Below are 14,588 nucleotides of genomic sequence, written 5' to 3'. Positions count from 1 at the left end.
GATGTTGTTGCAGGCAGCTCACTGCGCCGGGATTAGTGTGTGCTTCACCTCACTGTGTGTTCACTGTGTGCTGTGTGTGTTTTACTAATTCACGGATTGGGATAAATGCAGAGACCAAATTTCCCTCACGGGATCAAAATAGTATATATACTTATACTTATTAAAATATACGTATACATATACATATAAACATCATTTTCTTACAGAGGAGCATGCCTTCAGACCAGGTGCAGTTCTATGACTAGTGACGTCCCAAATCAATACGGGACCTACAGTAACTTGACTGGATGTGAAAATAGCCACAGAGGTGACTAAGACACTAGCAATTCTCTAGCTCTGTATACTTCCAAAAGGAAATCTTTGTTATTTAAAGTAGTCATTAATTTCAAGAATTAATTGCAATCATTGAAAATGTATTTTCCTTATAATTAATTGTATGATTTAATGAAAGGGGGGGGGATGTAACAAGTGTAAACTTCTTCCGACTCCTTTTCAAATATGTTGAGAAATAACAAAAAAGGGAAAGTCTTGTTGTCTTGTTGTCTTGTTGTCTTGTTGACACGTTTCTTGCATATTTGAAATAAATGACAATCCAAATCAAATCAAAATCAAATTCTTGTCCCAAAAGTATTGCTAAACCACGATACTCAATATGTTGTCCCCCGGTGGGTCATTTTCCCTGTTGCACCGACACTGGATTTGAGGGTTCCCCCACCTGCCAAATCCCACTTTAACCACTGAATACACACACACACACACACACACACACACACACACACACACACACACACACATATGACACAGGAGGGCCTTGGCATCAGGGTAGTCATCCTTGAGCATGCAGGCAATAAACACACATACACATACACACACACACAAACACACATACACACAACATGACACGACACAGAGGGCTCAGCATCAGGGGACTCATCACTGAGCTCACGGACTATGGACACACACACACACATATGTGCACACACACACACACATACACACAAATATGCGCACACACACACACACCACTTCACACACACACACACACACCACTTCACACACACACACACACACACCACCACACACACACACACACACACAAACACACACACCACTTCACACACACACACACACACCACTTCACACACACACACACACACCCCAGTGCCCTGGGAGTCAGGACGACATTTTAATGTCAGCCATCCGTCCTGCTCCTGTGTTCCTGTAAGCATATGAGGTCATTCCAGCCAGGCCGTCCCCCTAACGCAAACCTCTTAGGGCCACAGCCTCGCTGCCATGCCGACGGCACACACCGGCCCCTTAGTGACCGATCCACAACACATCAGCACAAGACCCGCACGGGATCAGGACTAAACTGCTTCCTCAGATCAGGACTAAACCAGCTCCTCAGATCAGATCAGGACTAAACCAGCTCCTCAGATCAGATCAGGACTAAGCCAGAGAGATGAAAGAGAGTAAGAAAGTAAGACCTGAGGTGTGGAGAGAGGTGGAGAGATGATGGAGAGGTGATGGAGAGGTGGAGAGATGATGGAGAGGTGATGGAGAGATGGAGAGAGGTGGAGAGGTGGGAGAAGGTGGGAGATGATGGTGGTGGAGGAGGGGAATGGATGGTGGAGAGTGATGGAGAGATGATGGGAGGTGGAGATGATGGAGGAGATGATGGAGAGGTGGAGAGGTGGAGAGAGGTGGTGATGGAGAGGTGGAGAGATGATGGAGAGGTGATGGAGAGGTGGAGAGGTGGAGAGATGATGGAGAGGTGATGGAGAGGTGGAGAGGTGGAGAGATGATGGAGAGGTGATGGAGGTGGAGAGGTGGAGAGATGATGGAGAGAGGTGGAGAGGTGGAGATGATGGAAGGTGGAAGGTGGAGAGGTGGAGAGGTGGAGATGATGGATGGTGGAGAGGTGGAAAGTGGAGATGATGGGAGAGGTGGATGATGGAGATGGAGAGATGATGGAGAGGGGCAGAGGGGCAGAAAGCCGAAAAGTAAGAAAGTAAGACCTGCAAGACCTGAATTATTGTTGTATGGTGTGTGTGTGTGTGGTGTGTGTGTGTGTGCGTGTGTGTGTGTGTGGGTGTGTGTGTGTGTGGTGTGTGTGTGTAAGACCTGAGGTGAGTCTTTCACTGGTGGTACACTGGACGGGAGGAGAGAGTCTACGAAAGAGAGGAAGGAGGGAGCGAGTGAAAGAGAGAGAAAAAGAAGTGTGTGTGTGTGTGTGTGTGAGTGTGTGTGAGTGGTGTGTGTGTGTGTGTGTGTGTGTGTGTGTGTGTATGTGTGGGGTGTGTGTGTGTGTGTGTGTGTGTGTGTGTGTGGAAGTGGTGTGTGTGTGTGTGTGTGTGTGTGTGTGTGAAGTGGTGTGTGTGTGTGTGTGGTGGTGTGTGTATGTGTGTGTGTGTGTGTGTGTGTGTGTGTGTGTGTGTGTGAGTGGTGTGTGTGTGTGAAGTGGTGTGTGAGTGGTGTGTGTGTGTGTGTGTGTGTGTGTGTGTGTGTGTGTGTGTGTGTGTATATGTGTGTGTGTGTGTGTGTGTGTGTGTGTGTGTGGTGTGTGTGTGTGTGTGTGTGTGTGTGTGAGTGGTGTGTATGTGTGTGTGTGTGTGTGAGTGGTGTGTGTGTGAGTGGGTGTGGAGTGGTGTGTGTGTGTGTGTGTGTGTGTGTGTGTGTGTGTGTGTGTGTGAGTGGTGTGTGTGTGTGTGTATGTGTGTGTGTGTGTGTGTGTGTGTGTGTGTGGTGTGTGTGTGTATGTGTGTGTGTGTGTATGTGTGTGTGTGTGTGTGGTGTGTGTGTGTATGTGTGTGTGTGTGTATGTGTGTGTGTGTGTGTGTGTGTGTGTGTGTGTGTGTGTGTGAGTGGTGTGTATGTGTGTGTGTGTGTGTGAGTGGTGTGTGTGTGAGTGGTGGTGTGAGTGTGTGTGTGTGTGTGTGTGTGTGTGTGTGTGTGTGTGTGTGTGTGTGAGTGGTGTGTGTGTGTGTGTGTGTGTGTGTGTGTGTGTGTGTATGTGTGTGTGTGTGTGTGTGTGTGTGTGTGTGTGTGAGTGTGTGTGTGTGTGTGTGTGTGTGTGTGTATGTGTGTGTGTGTGGGAGTGGTGTGTGTGTGTGTGTGTGTGTGAGAGAGATTGAGGGCTCTATCTTGCACTCCAGCGCAATTGAATATTGTACACTCGCTCTTTTCTCTTTCCTATTGTGCAGTCAGCGCATATTGGAATTTTCCCTCCACAGGTACATGTGCGCCCGGGGGAGCGTTTTCGAAAAAAAAAAAAAGACGGGCGTGTTCTGGCATAAACGGTCCCTGTTGATATTTTGCAGTTTCAGAAAAAGTTCTCCGCCACAGACCAGGAACCTCCTGGTCTAAAGTTATTGGCGCAAGTTCAGATGCTATTTTAAGGGCGCATGAATGAATGCTATGCACACCGATCTACAGACACCCTGTGCACAGATGGACACATTCAAACGCTTCATAATATTTGTCCATTTCCCAGTTTTGTTCGTGCATTGGTCAACTAAAAATTTAGTAGCCTATATAGCCACACATCCTCTACATACTTACAGCACACTGCCCCCACCTACCCACCTACACACTACACACACACACACACACAGTCACTGCTTCACTCCCCTCCCGCCCACACACACATCTTCACTGTCATCACTCACATACATTACATGCCCCCCCCCCCTACATACACAGCACATTATTTCATCAGGAAGCTTCTCCAACACACATCCCCAACATACTTACAGCACACTGCCACCCCAATACACAGCACATTGTCTCATGAGGAAGCTTCTCCAACACACATATTGCACACTGCCCTCTCCCCACATACACAGCACACTATCCCATCTCCCTTGTCATCCCCCAACACACACACCAAGACCCCTGGCAGTTAGGGGTTAGCCCCTTGAGCCGTGGATCTGCCCAAGGTTTCTTCCTTGGTAAAGGAGTTTTTCCTTGCCCCTGTTGCTCTTTAGGTGTTCCTTGTTGGTGCCCCCACCCAATCCCAATCCTCCCCCACCTTTTTTATGCAGCCCTTGCCCTTAATCGACTAAACCCCTCTTCTACTGCACTTTTACCCCCATTAATGCACAAATAGGCTGACACCAGACATAATTTCACTGCATTTCTTACTTCCAGTAACTATATGCATGTGACAATAAACTTCCTTTGTATCCTTGTATCCTTGTAGTACATTTACATGCAATATCTTTTCAACAACAACACCTAATTACGACCTATTAATTTGGACAACTTTATACAGCTCTATAAAGGCTAAAGTTACCTTTAGTTTTGTTCCAATGTACCATTGTGTATGGCTTTAAACATTGTGTGGCTTTAACATCAGCCTATAAGCATTATTCCAGCTGGGCGCTAAGGTTTTGACAAGCACCACAATTTTGCCTACCTTGTTGTAGCCCATCTGAAATAACTCCAAACTTTGCTATGTTCCCTCCATCCTTCGTTGTTTTCAAAAACGTTTTATATCCATGATGGCCTTGAAGGCTTGAGTTTGTGAATTCGCTTTAAATAAGCTTATTATGTGCTATTAACCAGCAACCATAGACAGTAAAAGAAAGCAGCAAGTAGCCTTGGCTACAATTTCTGTAGTTACTCGCCCATTCATTGTTATTCTCTCTCCCTGCTCAAACAAAAGTTGTGGAGTGCATTAAGTTGATGATAACGTGTTTACAAACTCTACTTTACAGAAAATATTGTAAATAGCCTATTGTCATGCAGTTAATGGGATACTGTGCAGAGTTGGAAAGGTCAACTTAGAAACTGTTTCTGTTGCCTGATGGTAAAGGTACAGCCGTAGCTTACACCTGCAGGAGCCTTACTTGGGCGCCTGTGTTGCATAATGCACTTTGCTCCTCTCATCTATATGACGAAGTTCCCATTTCTCAAACCATACATAATTACAAGGACAAATATTGCTACACGAGGGAAATCAGTGTGGTGTCCGATGTGAAAAAACAGCTATAAATCTAGCGAACACATTTCCATGAATCACGGATGTGTTGATGACATAAATCAGGAAGGGACGGACTTAATGAGGCGTGAAGTTGAACTGCATGCCGATGCCATTTAAGCAGCAAGCAGCAGCACGGAGAGGAGAGCTTATCTGACAGATCTGCATTGTCTATAGTGAGGTAATGTTAGATTACATTGCAAAAATATTACCATACATTCATAACCTCGTGATTCAGTGAGAGTGATCCCAAAACATCGGAAAGTGACATTTCTGTATTACATTTTGTCAAGAGGAAAAATCAATAGCAAACTGTTTCCAACTGACTATAGCTGTGAACGTTCCTGGCTGCGCCTGGCAAATCCGCCCATCATAATAGCAATCGCTATGGAACAAAGCGTGCCTGTTGTTAAAGGGAATGTGAGATGACGCTCTGATTGGTTTATTGCACGCTACACCCAAACCACACCCATGAATAATGTAGCTACTTCAGACCACCCCATTTTAGATTTGCGTCGGGCGCAACAGTCATTAACCCGCCGGTAAAATAGCAACAGTGCCCAAGATCAAGATCCGCCCACAAAGCGACTTAAGCTAAAGTGCAGCACAGAGCCCAGAGAGAGTGTGTGTGTGTGTGTGTGTGTGTGTGTGTGTGTGTGTGTGTGTGTGTGTTAGAGGAGAGAGAGAAGTGTCTTATGGTGGTGGACGGCTGTGTGTGTGTGTGTGTGTTAGAGGAGAGAGAGAGAAGTGTCTTATGGTGGTGGGACGAGTGTGTGTGTGTGTGTGTGTGTGTGTGTGTGTGTGTGTGTGTGTGTGTGTGTGTGTTAGAGGAGAGAGAGAGAAGTGTCTTACGCTGGTGGCATACTGGATGTCTCTCCAGATGGACGTCTCGCGGGACAGGTCTGACTCCTCAAACAGGTTGTCCAGGATGACCTCTCCGATCATGTCGTGGCGTGAGAAGCGGTCGAAGTCAAAGACGCTCAGGTGCAGCTTGCAGGTGGCCAGCTCGGCGTACGGCACGGGGAACTGGAAACTCTCGTCAAAGGTGGGGTGGAGCGTCTTGCGGTGGACGCGCGTCTGGAACTTCCGCTTGCGGTCGGGCAGCAGGTAGATCTTGACGTAGGGGTCAGAGCTTCCGCAGAAGTCCTTGGCTGGCAGGTCCAGTGCGCGTACGATGGTGACCAGCAGCTGCTCGCTCTCGTAGTCGTACTTGAGAGAGAAGTTGATCTTGCCGCAGTTCTTGCTGGGGTCGTTGTCGGCAGAGTGGTCAGCCTCCACGGCACTCTGCTGGTACAGCTCTGGCTGCAGGCGGCCCAGGCCCAAGTGCTTCTCCTCCGCATCCAGGAAGTCTGTGCCACCGTCCAGGCTGGCCACATGGTGCATCTGCCGGGGGAGGTGCTTCTTGAAGGAGCTGTGCCTGCAGACAGGAAACAGAGGTCATACGGGCACCGCCCACTCACACACAAACAGGAAGCAGAGGACTGACATCACACAGGTCACGCCCACTCACACACAAACAGGAAGCAGAGGTCACACAGGCCCCGCCCACTCACACACAAACAGGAAGCAGAGGACAGCCGTCACACAGGCTCCGCCCACTCAGACACAATCTACTCTTACGATCTCCTCAAAAGCATCAGAGAAAAGTGTAAGAATAACGTTCATTTGTAATGTAGTCTACAATCTCATTGGTCTTCTAATGTAGTCTACAATCTCATTGGTGCTTCTAATGTAGTCTACATTCTCATTGGTCTTCTAATGTAGTCTACAATCTCATTGGTCTTCTAATTGGTCTTCTAATGTAGCCTACAATCTCATTGGTCTTCTAATGCAGCGGTCCCCAACCACGGGCGTGCCACGGACATTCCTAACCGGGCGTAGCCTACGACATGAGTTTAAAAAAAAATGCATGCAAACTAAACTACATTTATTTCGCAATAATGTCACGTTTTTACATGGCATAGGTCTATATGCAGTTGTTTGATTGCACGCATGTTTGCATTTTGCAAGGTCTATTTTCTTCGTCTGTCCGACCCGCCTTCAACACTTTTACATATTGCCTTCAGCTCGCAGCCTCAGGTCAGCTCACTTCCTTGATCAGTTCTTGGCGAGCGGTATGTCACACGAAGTTAGCTAAACTGCTAGAATGAGCAACAAAAAACAAGCATCTTTAGCAGGTGACTGGCCAGAGTGTTTGTGTTGTGAGAGCCGCTGCAGAGATTTCTTGCAGAAAAAAAGTCACCTTTAGCTGCACATTTTAGTGATGAGGACTGGTGTCAAAACTCGCTTACCTGTGTGACATATTCGGGTTGCTTAATGACCTCAACCTGTCACTCCAGGGGAGAATGACGACTGTTATTAAACTGGCAGATAAAGTCGCTGCATTTAAAGCCAAGCTTGATTTGTGGGGACGGCGAGTGGACGGGGTGTATTTGATATGTTCCAAACAGTAGTGGGGTTTTGGGAGAGACTGAGGCAGGGCCCTTTCTCTACTTGGCTGGTCGCCGATCACCTTGTTGCGCTTTCAAATGAGTTTGGCGTTACTTCCCATCCTCCAAAGATCCACGGCAAACCAATGAGTGGGTCCGCAACCCATTTGTCAATATCCCGAATAGTCCTAACTTGTCAGCGCAGGAGGAAGAGCAATTGATCGAAATTACAAATGACGGTGGTCTTAAGAGTGTGTATGAGGAAACCTCTCTTGCGGGTTTTTGGATCAAAACCAAAGCAGAATATCCCGAGATAGCCGTAAAAGCGCTGAAAACGTTGCTACCATTTCCCACCACGTAGGCCTATCTATGCGAGTCCGGGTTTTCGCAATGACTGCAACTAAGACCAAATTGCGCAATCGACTGGACATTTCAAACACACTGAGGGTGTCACTATCTTCCATCACCCCAGATGGAACCTTCTTGTTGCAGGTTAACAAGCACAGGGCTCCCACTGATTATATTCGTAATGCACGTTTAGGTCCCATGTTTTGTTCCCATATTTTGTTAAGCATGTTCACACTTAACAGATGTAGCTTCAAGTTGTTCAATATTCATAGTTCATATTGTTCAATTTTCACTTCTTCAAGTTCACGGTTTTCACATGTTTAAGAGATCGTTACCTTCACTGTTCATACATAACTGGAGCTAGTTCTTTTCAAGTAATGCATGCACAACACATATGGAACATCGAACCCCCGAATCGCCCAAATTATTTATGTTTATGTTCATGTGAAGAAAATGGTACAGGGACACAAATATTAAGGATGCAGTAGAATACATGCAAACTCATGGACCAGTGGCATGCAGCAGGTCTTCACTATATCCCTCAATAAACATTTATACTCAGTTCTTAAAGATGAACTGAACTGGAATTTGAAGTAAAGGTGATATAACAGATGTATTTTATTTCTTCTCATTGGTACAATGATTAAAATGGCTGAATTTATTAAAAGGGATACAATTGTACGTTGAAAGTGTTGTTGTTGTTACATGGGCGCCGCCATGTTGGATTTCAACAATCGGCTACATCACTGGCATGGTAAGCTACTCCGCACTAGCACTAGCAGCCATAGCAGATAATGAGTCTGAGGCTAGCTGACATGGCTGAGGAAACTAACATTAGGCCTAGCTGAGTTACATATTGGCCATAAGCTGTTTATCGTAGGCTAGCCTACATCACAAAATCTCATACAAAATGAAACCAAACTAGTGAAACAAAGGCGAACACTTTAACAGGGGATGAATCATACTGAACGCTATTTTGTCAATGAGCAGAAACACACAGGGCATTCAAACTATTGATAAGATGTGCACTATGGAAACTGGTCTGTATCTTTGGACGAATAAATGCCATTGACTCGACATATCCTGACTTAAAAAAAACCTTTTCTTGCTTACTTTATAGCAAACTCAGTGGGGCAGCTTGTAGTCTTTTTCAATTCGTAGAAGGGCGAGCCCACTGTCTATGTGCCATGGAGCCTAAGTTTCAACTTCGGCTTCGTTCACCCAATGCAGTCACTGGTCGCAATTACAAAGTCCGGGAAGGTTCGTTCAATCTTTTCAAGTTTTAAGTGCAGTAGCCTATCTGTCCCCTTTGGAATAATATCTCGAAGTAGCCTCAGATGAGGTCCACTACGATCCAACCTAGGAAAGGGCTAGCAGCTAAACACCTTGGAAACACTCTTATGTCAAACTCCACAAGCTAGCACTCCGACCATAGAGAGTATAAACCATGACTCCGACGATATCACAGATCGATAATAATGCGTTTACTAGCTGGTAACTAAATCACAGCCGGTCTGTAAACAAAATCAATGTCCTTTCTACTCACCCTGAAGCCAGTTGTTCACCGCCTCAGGGCAGATTGTTGATCTTGAGGGAGTTTAACTCGCAGTGCTGCTATCCTAGAGACTCGTACAATATCAACATCCACAAGGTAAAAATCTGCAAACTTTCCACTAACGTTTGCCTAAAATAAACGGCAAACTCGTGTATCCTCCGTGTATCTGGGGTCAACTTGGGGTGACGAAGTTTTTAACAGTTTCAAGGGAGGGAGAGAGCCCGTGTGAGTTGCTGTTACGAGTAGTAGTAGTCCAGACTGCGTTAGCCTACATTGCCGTGACAATGCGTGTATAGCTTATTTGTATGCACCGTAGCTTCGCATAGGCCTAATGTAGTGGTGGTGAGTGAGTATGCAGTTGTGTGGAGGATGTACAGTAGGCAATGTGTGTGTGTGAGGGATGGAGGGAGACAGAGAGACAGCGTGCGTGTTGCTGTCTCAAGCGCCCCTTGTCCAGTTTTCTACATGACCTGTAGGCTAGGCCTACAGTAGCCTATGTTGTGCCGCACAAAATGTGTCTATGTTGTACATTGCACAAAATGTATACGCCCCGAAATAAACACATACATAAATAAACATATTTTCCCCGTCACTTTGGCTTCCTCGAACATTTTCCCTACGTTTCGCCACTGCTTTGAAACAGATAGATTCCAGTGTCCATGCTCCGACAGCGCCCACACAGTCATTTTCACCCAAATGATCCTACTGAAGGTTGAGCTGGAGCCTGAAACCGATCGTCCCCCATCTAGTGGTAGTCAAGACACTACAGGCTTGTCCCTCACAGGCTCAAATGTGTAACCCATGCCATTAAAATTACTAATGTTCGTGTATACATAATATGCTGCAGCTGTTGCCTATAGAACTTCTCAGGTCCTACCATGCCAGTGACGTCATTGAAACGGGCAGCGTTCTAATACTAACAAACGCAATTTTGGTGTTGCTTAAAAAAGGCTACGTATTGATTTTTTTAATTACATTTTTTAGTGTAATTTATTTTTAATTGTCATAATCAACACATTATCAATGTTGATTATTTCAGTTCAGTTCATCTTTAAGGGTATAAGTAGCAACGTCTCCGCCATATTATGTGGCGGCTGCCATAATAGCAGAGATGGCACAGTACTTTGCAAGCTGTTTAGCCCTCTTTTTGACCGTCCCCCACACACACACATACACACACGTGCAGCTGTAATACCACTGGACCAATCCAGTAAAACAAGCACACACACACACACACACACACACACACACACACACAGTGGTTTAATTCTTTTTTTCAATAATTTGAAGAGAAATATCTGTGATCACATAAAGTGAAATGAAACTGCACATATCTAGTTCTCCTGAGGTACCCAAGACTCATCTATGGGAATTACACTATCCTATGGGAATTATACTATCCTATGGTAAAGTTGAATTACACTATCCTATGGGAATTATACTATCCTATGATAATTATAATATCCTATGGGATTTACACTATTCTATGGTAAAGTTGAATTACACTATCCTATGGGAATTACACTATCCTATGCTAAAGTTGAATTACACCATCCTATGGGAAAGTTGAATTAGACTATCCTATGGTTAAGTTGAATTTCACTATCATATGGGAATTGCACTATCCTATGGGAATTACACAATCCTATCTTAAAGTTGAATTGCACTATTCAATGGGAATTACACTATCCTATGGGAATTACACTATACTATGATAAAGTTGAATTGCACCATCCTATGGGATTTACACTATTCTATGGTAAAGTTGAATTACACTATCCTATGGGAATTACACTATCCTATGGTAAAGTTGAATTACACCATCCTATGATAATTACACTATCCTATGGTAAAGTTGAATTACACTATCCTATGGGAAAGCTGAATTACACTATCCTATGGGAATTACACTATCCTATGGGAATTACACTATCCTATGGTAAAGTTGAAATTGACAAGGAACAAAACTGGAAACATACAGAGCTGAATACGCGGGTTTGGACGAACATCATTTTAGTTTAAAACAAAGTCATAATGATGTAGCCTAAAGGCCTGATGACCACACCAAAGCCCTCTCTCTCTCTCTATCCCTTTCTCTCTATCCCTCTCTCTCTATCCCCCTCTCTCTCTCTCTCTATCCCCCTCTCTCTCTCTATCCCTCTCTCTCTATCTCTCTCTCTCTAGCCCTCTCTCTATCCCTCTCTCTAAGTGGCTTTGACCGCTTACTGCTGTTCTCTCTCTCTCTCTTTCCCTCTCTAACTCTGTGCCTCCCTCTCTCCCTCTCTCTCCCTCTCTCACTCTGTCCCTCTCTTTCTCTCTCTCCCTCTCTAACTCTGTGCCTCCCTCTCTCTTTCTGTATCTCTTTCTCCCTCTCTCACTCTGTCTCTCTCTCTCACTCTGTCTCTCTCTCTCTCCCTCTCTCTTCCTGCAGTTCAGCTCAGATGAGATGGATGTGGCTAAATGTGATTTGGATGTAAGTGGATTTGTGTGCTGCAGACTGAGTTCCAGACTCCAGAACAGAGCAAGGCACACACACACACACACACACACAAACACACACACACACACACACACACACAAACACACACACACACACACATGCACACATACACTGATACACCAGACTCCAGGACAGAGCAGGACAGAATGTCTCCTTTGATCTCAGGTCCCAGGTGAAAAACCTGCTAGTAAAACCTACAGTTCGAACTAAACATGGTGAAGCAGCTTTTAGCTGCTATGCGGCTCAGCTGTGGAACCAACTTTCGGATGACATCAAAAAGGCCCCAACTGTAGCCAGTTTTAAATATAGACTTAAGACCAAACTGTTCTCAGATGCTTTCTGCTAACTGTTACAAATTCTGAATCTGCCTTGATAATTATTCTACTTTGTCTTTTATTACTTTTTTACTACTTTTGCCTTTGTTTTTGCTTACTACTAATTATTCTTTATTTTTTAAATGATTTTACCTTGTGTTTTATGTTTTTCTTTTTATTATGATCTTTACCTTTTAACTATTCTTTGACTATATTGCCCTTCTATGCTTTTATTTGTTATTATTGTTTGGTTTTGTTTATGTAAAGCACATTGAATGACCTCTGTAAATGAAATGTGCTATATAAATAAACTTGACTTGACTTGACTTGACTTGACTTGATCTGAATCACCAATGCCGGAGGAGAGAGAACTGCCCCTCCCATCAGACCCAGAGAACTGGACAGAGCAAACGGACCGGTATCACAGAATGGTGAGGTTAGGGGCGTGTTTACCTGTTGGAGGAGGCGGGGTTAGGGGCGTGTTTACCTGTTGGAGGAGGCGGGGTTAGGGCGTGTTTACCTGTTGGAGGAGGCGGGGTTAGGGCGTGTTTACCTGTTGGAGGAGGCGGGCTCGGTGGTCTGGCGGGAGATGCGCGTCCGGCGCAGCAGGTGCTCCTTCATGGAGAGCTGCACCTCGGCCGGGATGTCAGGGGACGTGTGGCTGATCTTCACCGCCGCCTCCAGGAAACTCCCAGAATCCTTCTCCGCCGCCATACTGTAGGGCCGCAGCGAGGCGCGCGCGCGTGTGTGAGAGTGTGTGTGTGTGTGTGAGTGTGAGTGGCCAGGGGAAGGCTCCTCGTGGTCGGGGGGCGGGGCAAGAATGCTGGCACTGGACGAGAGGTGCTTATGCATGCGGGCAGCCAGCAGAGCTTCCAGGGGCGAAAGGTGGCGGCGTAGCCGAGAGCCACCGGCAGCAGCCCGAGGAATACCCAGCAGCAGAGAAAAGGAGATCTGGAGAGTGGGTGGAGAGAAAGAGAAGGGAGAAGGGGAGGTGGAGAGAAAAGGAGAGAGAGAGAGAGAGAGAAGGAGAGGGTGGGTGGAGAGGGAGAGGGGGAGGGGGGGTGGGAGGGGGGTGGAGAGAGAGAGGGGTGGAGAGAGAGAGAGAGAGAGGGAGAGAGAGAGAGAGAGAGAGGTGGAGAGAGAGAGAAGGAGAGGGTGGAGAGAGAGAGGAGAGAGAGGGGTGGAGAGAGGGGGTGGAGAGAGAGGAGAGGAGAGAGAGAGAGAGAGGGAGAGAGAGGCAGAGAGAGAGAGGAGATTGGAGAGAGAGAGAGAGGAGAGAGAGAGAAGGAGAGAGATTGGAGAGAGAGAGAGAGAGGAGAGAGAGAGAGAGAGAGGGGTGGAGAGAGAGAGAGAGAGGGGTGGAGAGAAGGAGAGAGAGGGGTGGAGAGAGAGAGAGGAGAGAGAGGGAGGGTGGAGAGAGAGAAGGAGAGAGAGAGAGAGAAGGAGAGAGAGGGGTGGAGAGAGAGGAGAGAGAGGAGAGAGGGAGAGAGAGGGAGAGAGAGGGAGGGTGGAGAGAGAGGGGTGGAGAGAGAGAGAAGGAGAGGGGGTGGAGAGAGGGGAGGAGAGAGAGAGAGAGGGGTGGAGAGAGAGAGATGGAGAGAGGGAGAGGAGGGGTGGAGAGAGAGAGAGGAGAGAGGAGGGGTGGAGAGAGAGAGGGAGAGGAAGAGGGGTGGAGAAAGAGAGAGAGAAGGAGAGGAGAGAGAGAGAGAGGGGTGGAGAGAGAGGGGTGGAGAGAGGAGAGGGGGTGGAGAGAGAAGGAGAGAGAGAGAGAGGAGAGAGAGAGAGAGAGAGAGGGAGAGAGAGGGAGAGAGAGAGGGGTGGAGAGAAGGAGAGAGAGAGAGAAGGAGAGAGAGAGGGGTGGAGAGAGGGGTGGAGAGAGAGAGAGGGGGGGTGGAAGAGAGAGAGAGAAGGAGAGAGAGAGTAGAGAGAAGGAGAGAGAGAGAGGGGGGGGGGAGAGAGAGAGAGAGAGAGAGAGGTGTTACAACTTTGCAAATCTCTTGGTCTGTTTATTGTTAATGGCAGAACAAGGGGGGACTCTCTGGGTGAATTCACTTATTGCTCACCCCCTGGGCAGCAGTGTGGTGGATTATGCTATAACAGATTTAGATCACAACCAAATAAATTATTTCACAGTAATGCCACAGTTGCCTCTGTCAGATCACTGCCACATTATAATTAGCTTAAAGAAAAATTCCAGTATAGAACATCAAAAACCTATGAGTACACTACACCCACTTCCAGTTCAATACAAATGGAGCGATGACAGACTAGAGCAATACACATCCCAGTCAAATTACATCGAGGTCGAAAACATGATCTACTCCTTCCTGTTCACCAAATTTAAAAAGTCTGAAGATAACATCAATGTAGCCACCAAAACATTAACAACAATATTTTCCACAATAGCCAAAAAATCTTTAAAAAGACAAGGAATAGTTAATAGCAAGAAAAACAAAAAAAA

At 46.3% G+C, this 14,588-nt stretch overlaps 1 protein-coding gene across 1 annotated transcript in view; it reads right to left on the bottom strand.

The window, feature by feature from the left end:
- Nucleotides 1-12,970, bottom strand: part of LOC125302386 (synaptotagmin-6-like) — a 38,334-nt gene extending 25,364 nt beyond the window's left edge. The window contains exons 1-2 of the mRNA XM_048255540.1: nt 12,681-12,970; nt 5,834-6,398 (exon numbers count right to left, since the gene is read on the bottom strand). Coding sequence (XP_048111497.1) covers nt 5,834-6,398; nt 12,681-12,841 — 726 coding nt within the window. The 5' untranslated portion in view covers nt 12,842-12,970. The remainder of the gene's footprint in view (nt 1-5,833; nt 6,399-12,680) is intronic.
- Nucleotides 12,971-14,588: the final 1,618 nt, after the last annotated feature.

The sequence above is a fragment of the Alosa alosa genome, chromosome 10 (assembly GCF_017589495.1).
Source record: "Alosa alosa isolate M-15738 ecotype Scorff River chromosome 10, AALO_Geno_1.1, whole genome shotgun sequence".
Classification (NCBI taxonomy): domain Eukaryota; kingdom Metazoa; phylum Chordata; class Actinopteri; order Clupeiformes; family Clupeidae; genus Alosa; species Alosa alosa.
Note: the sequence above shows the minus strand (reverse complement) of the source record. Positions and strands in the feature narration are given on the sequence as shown.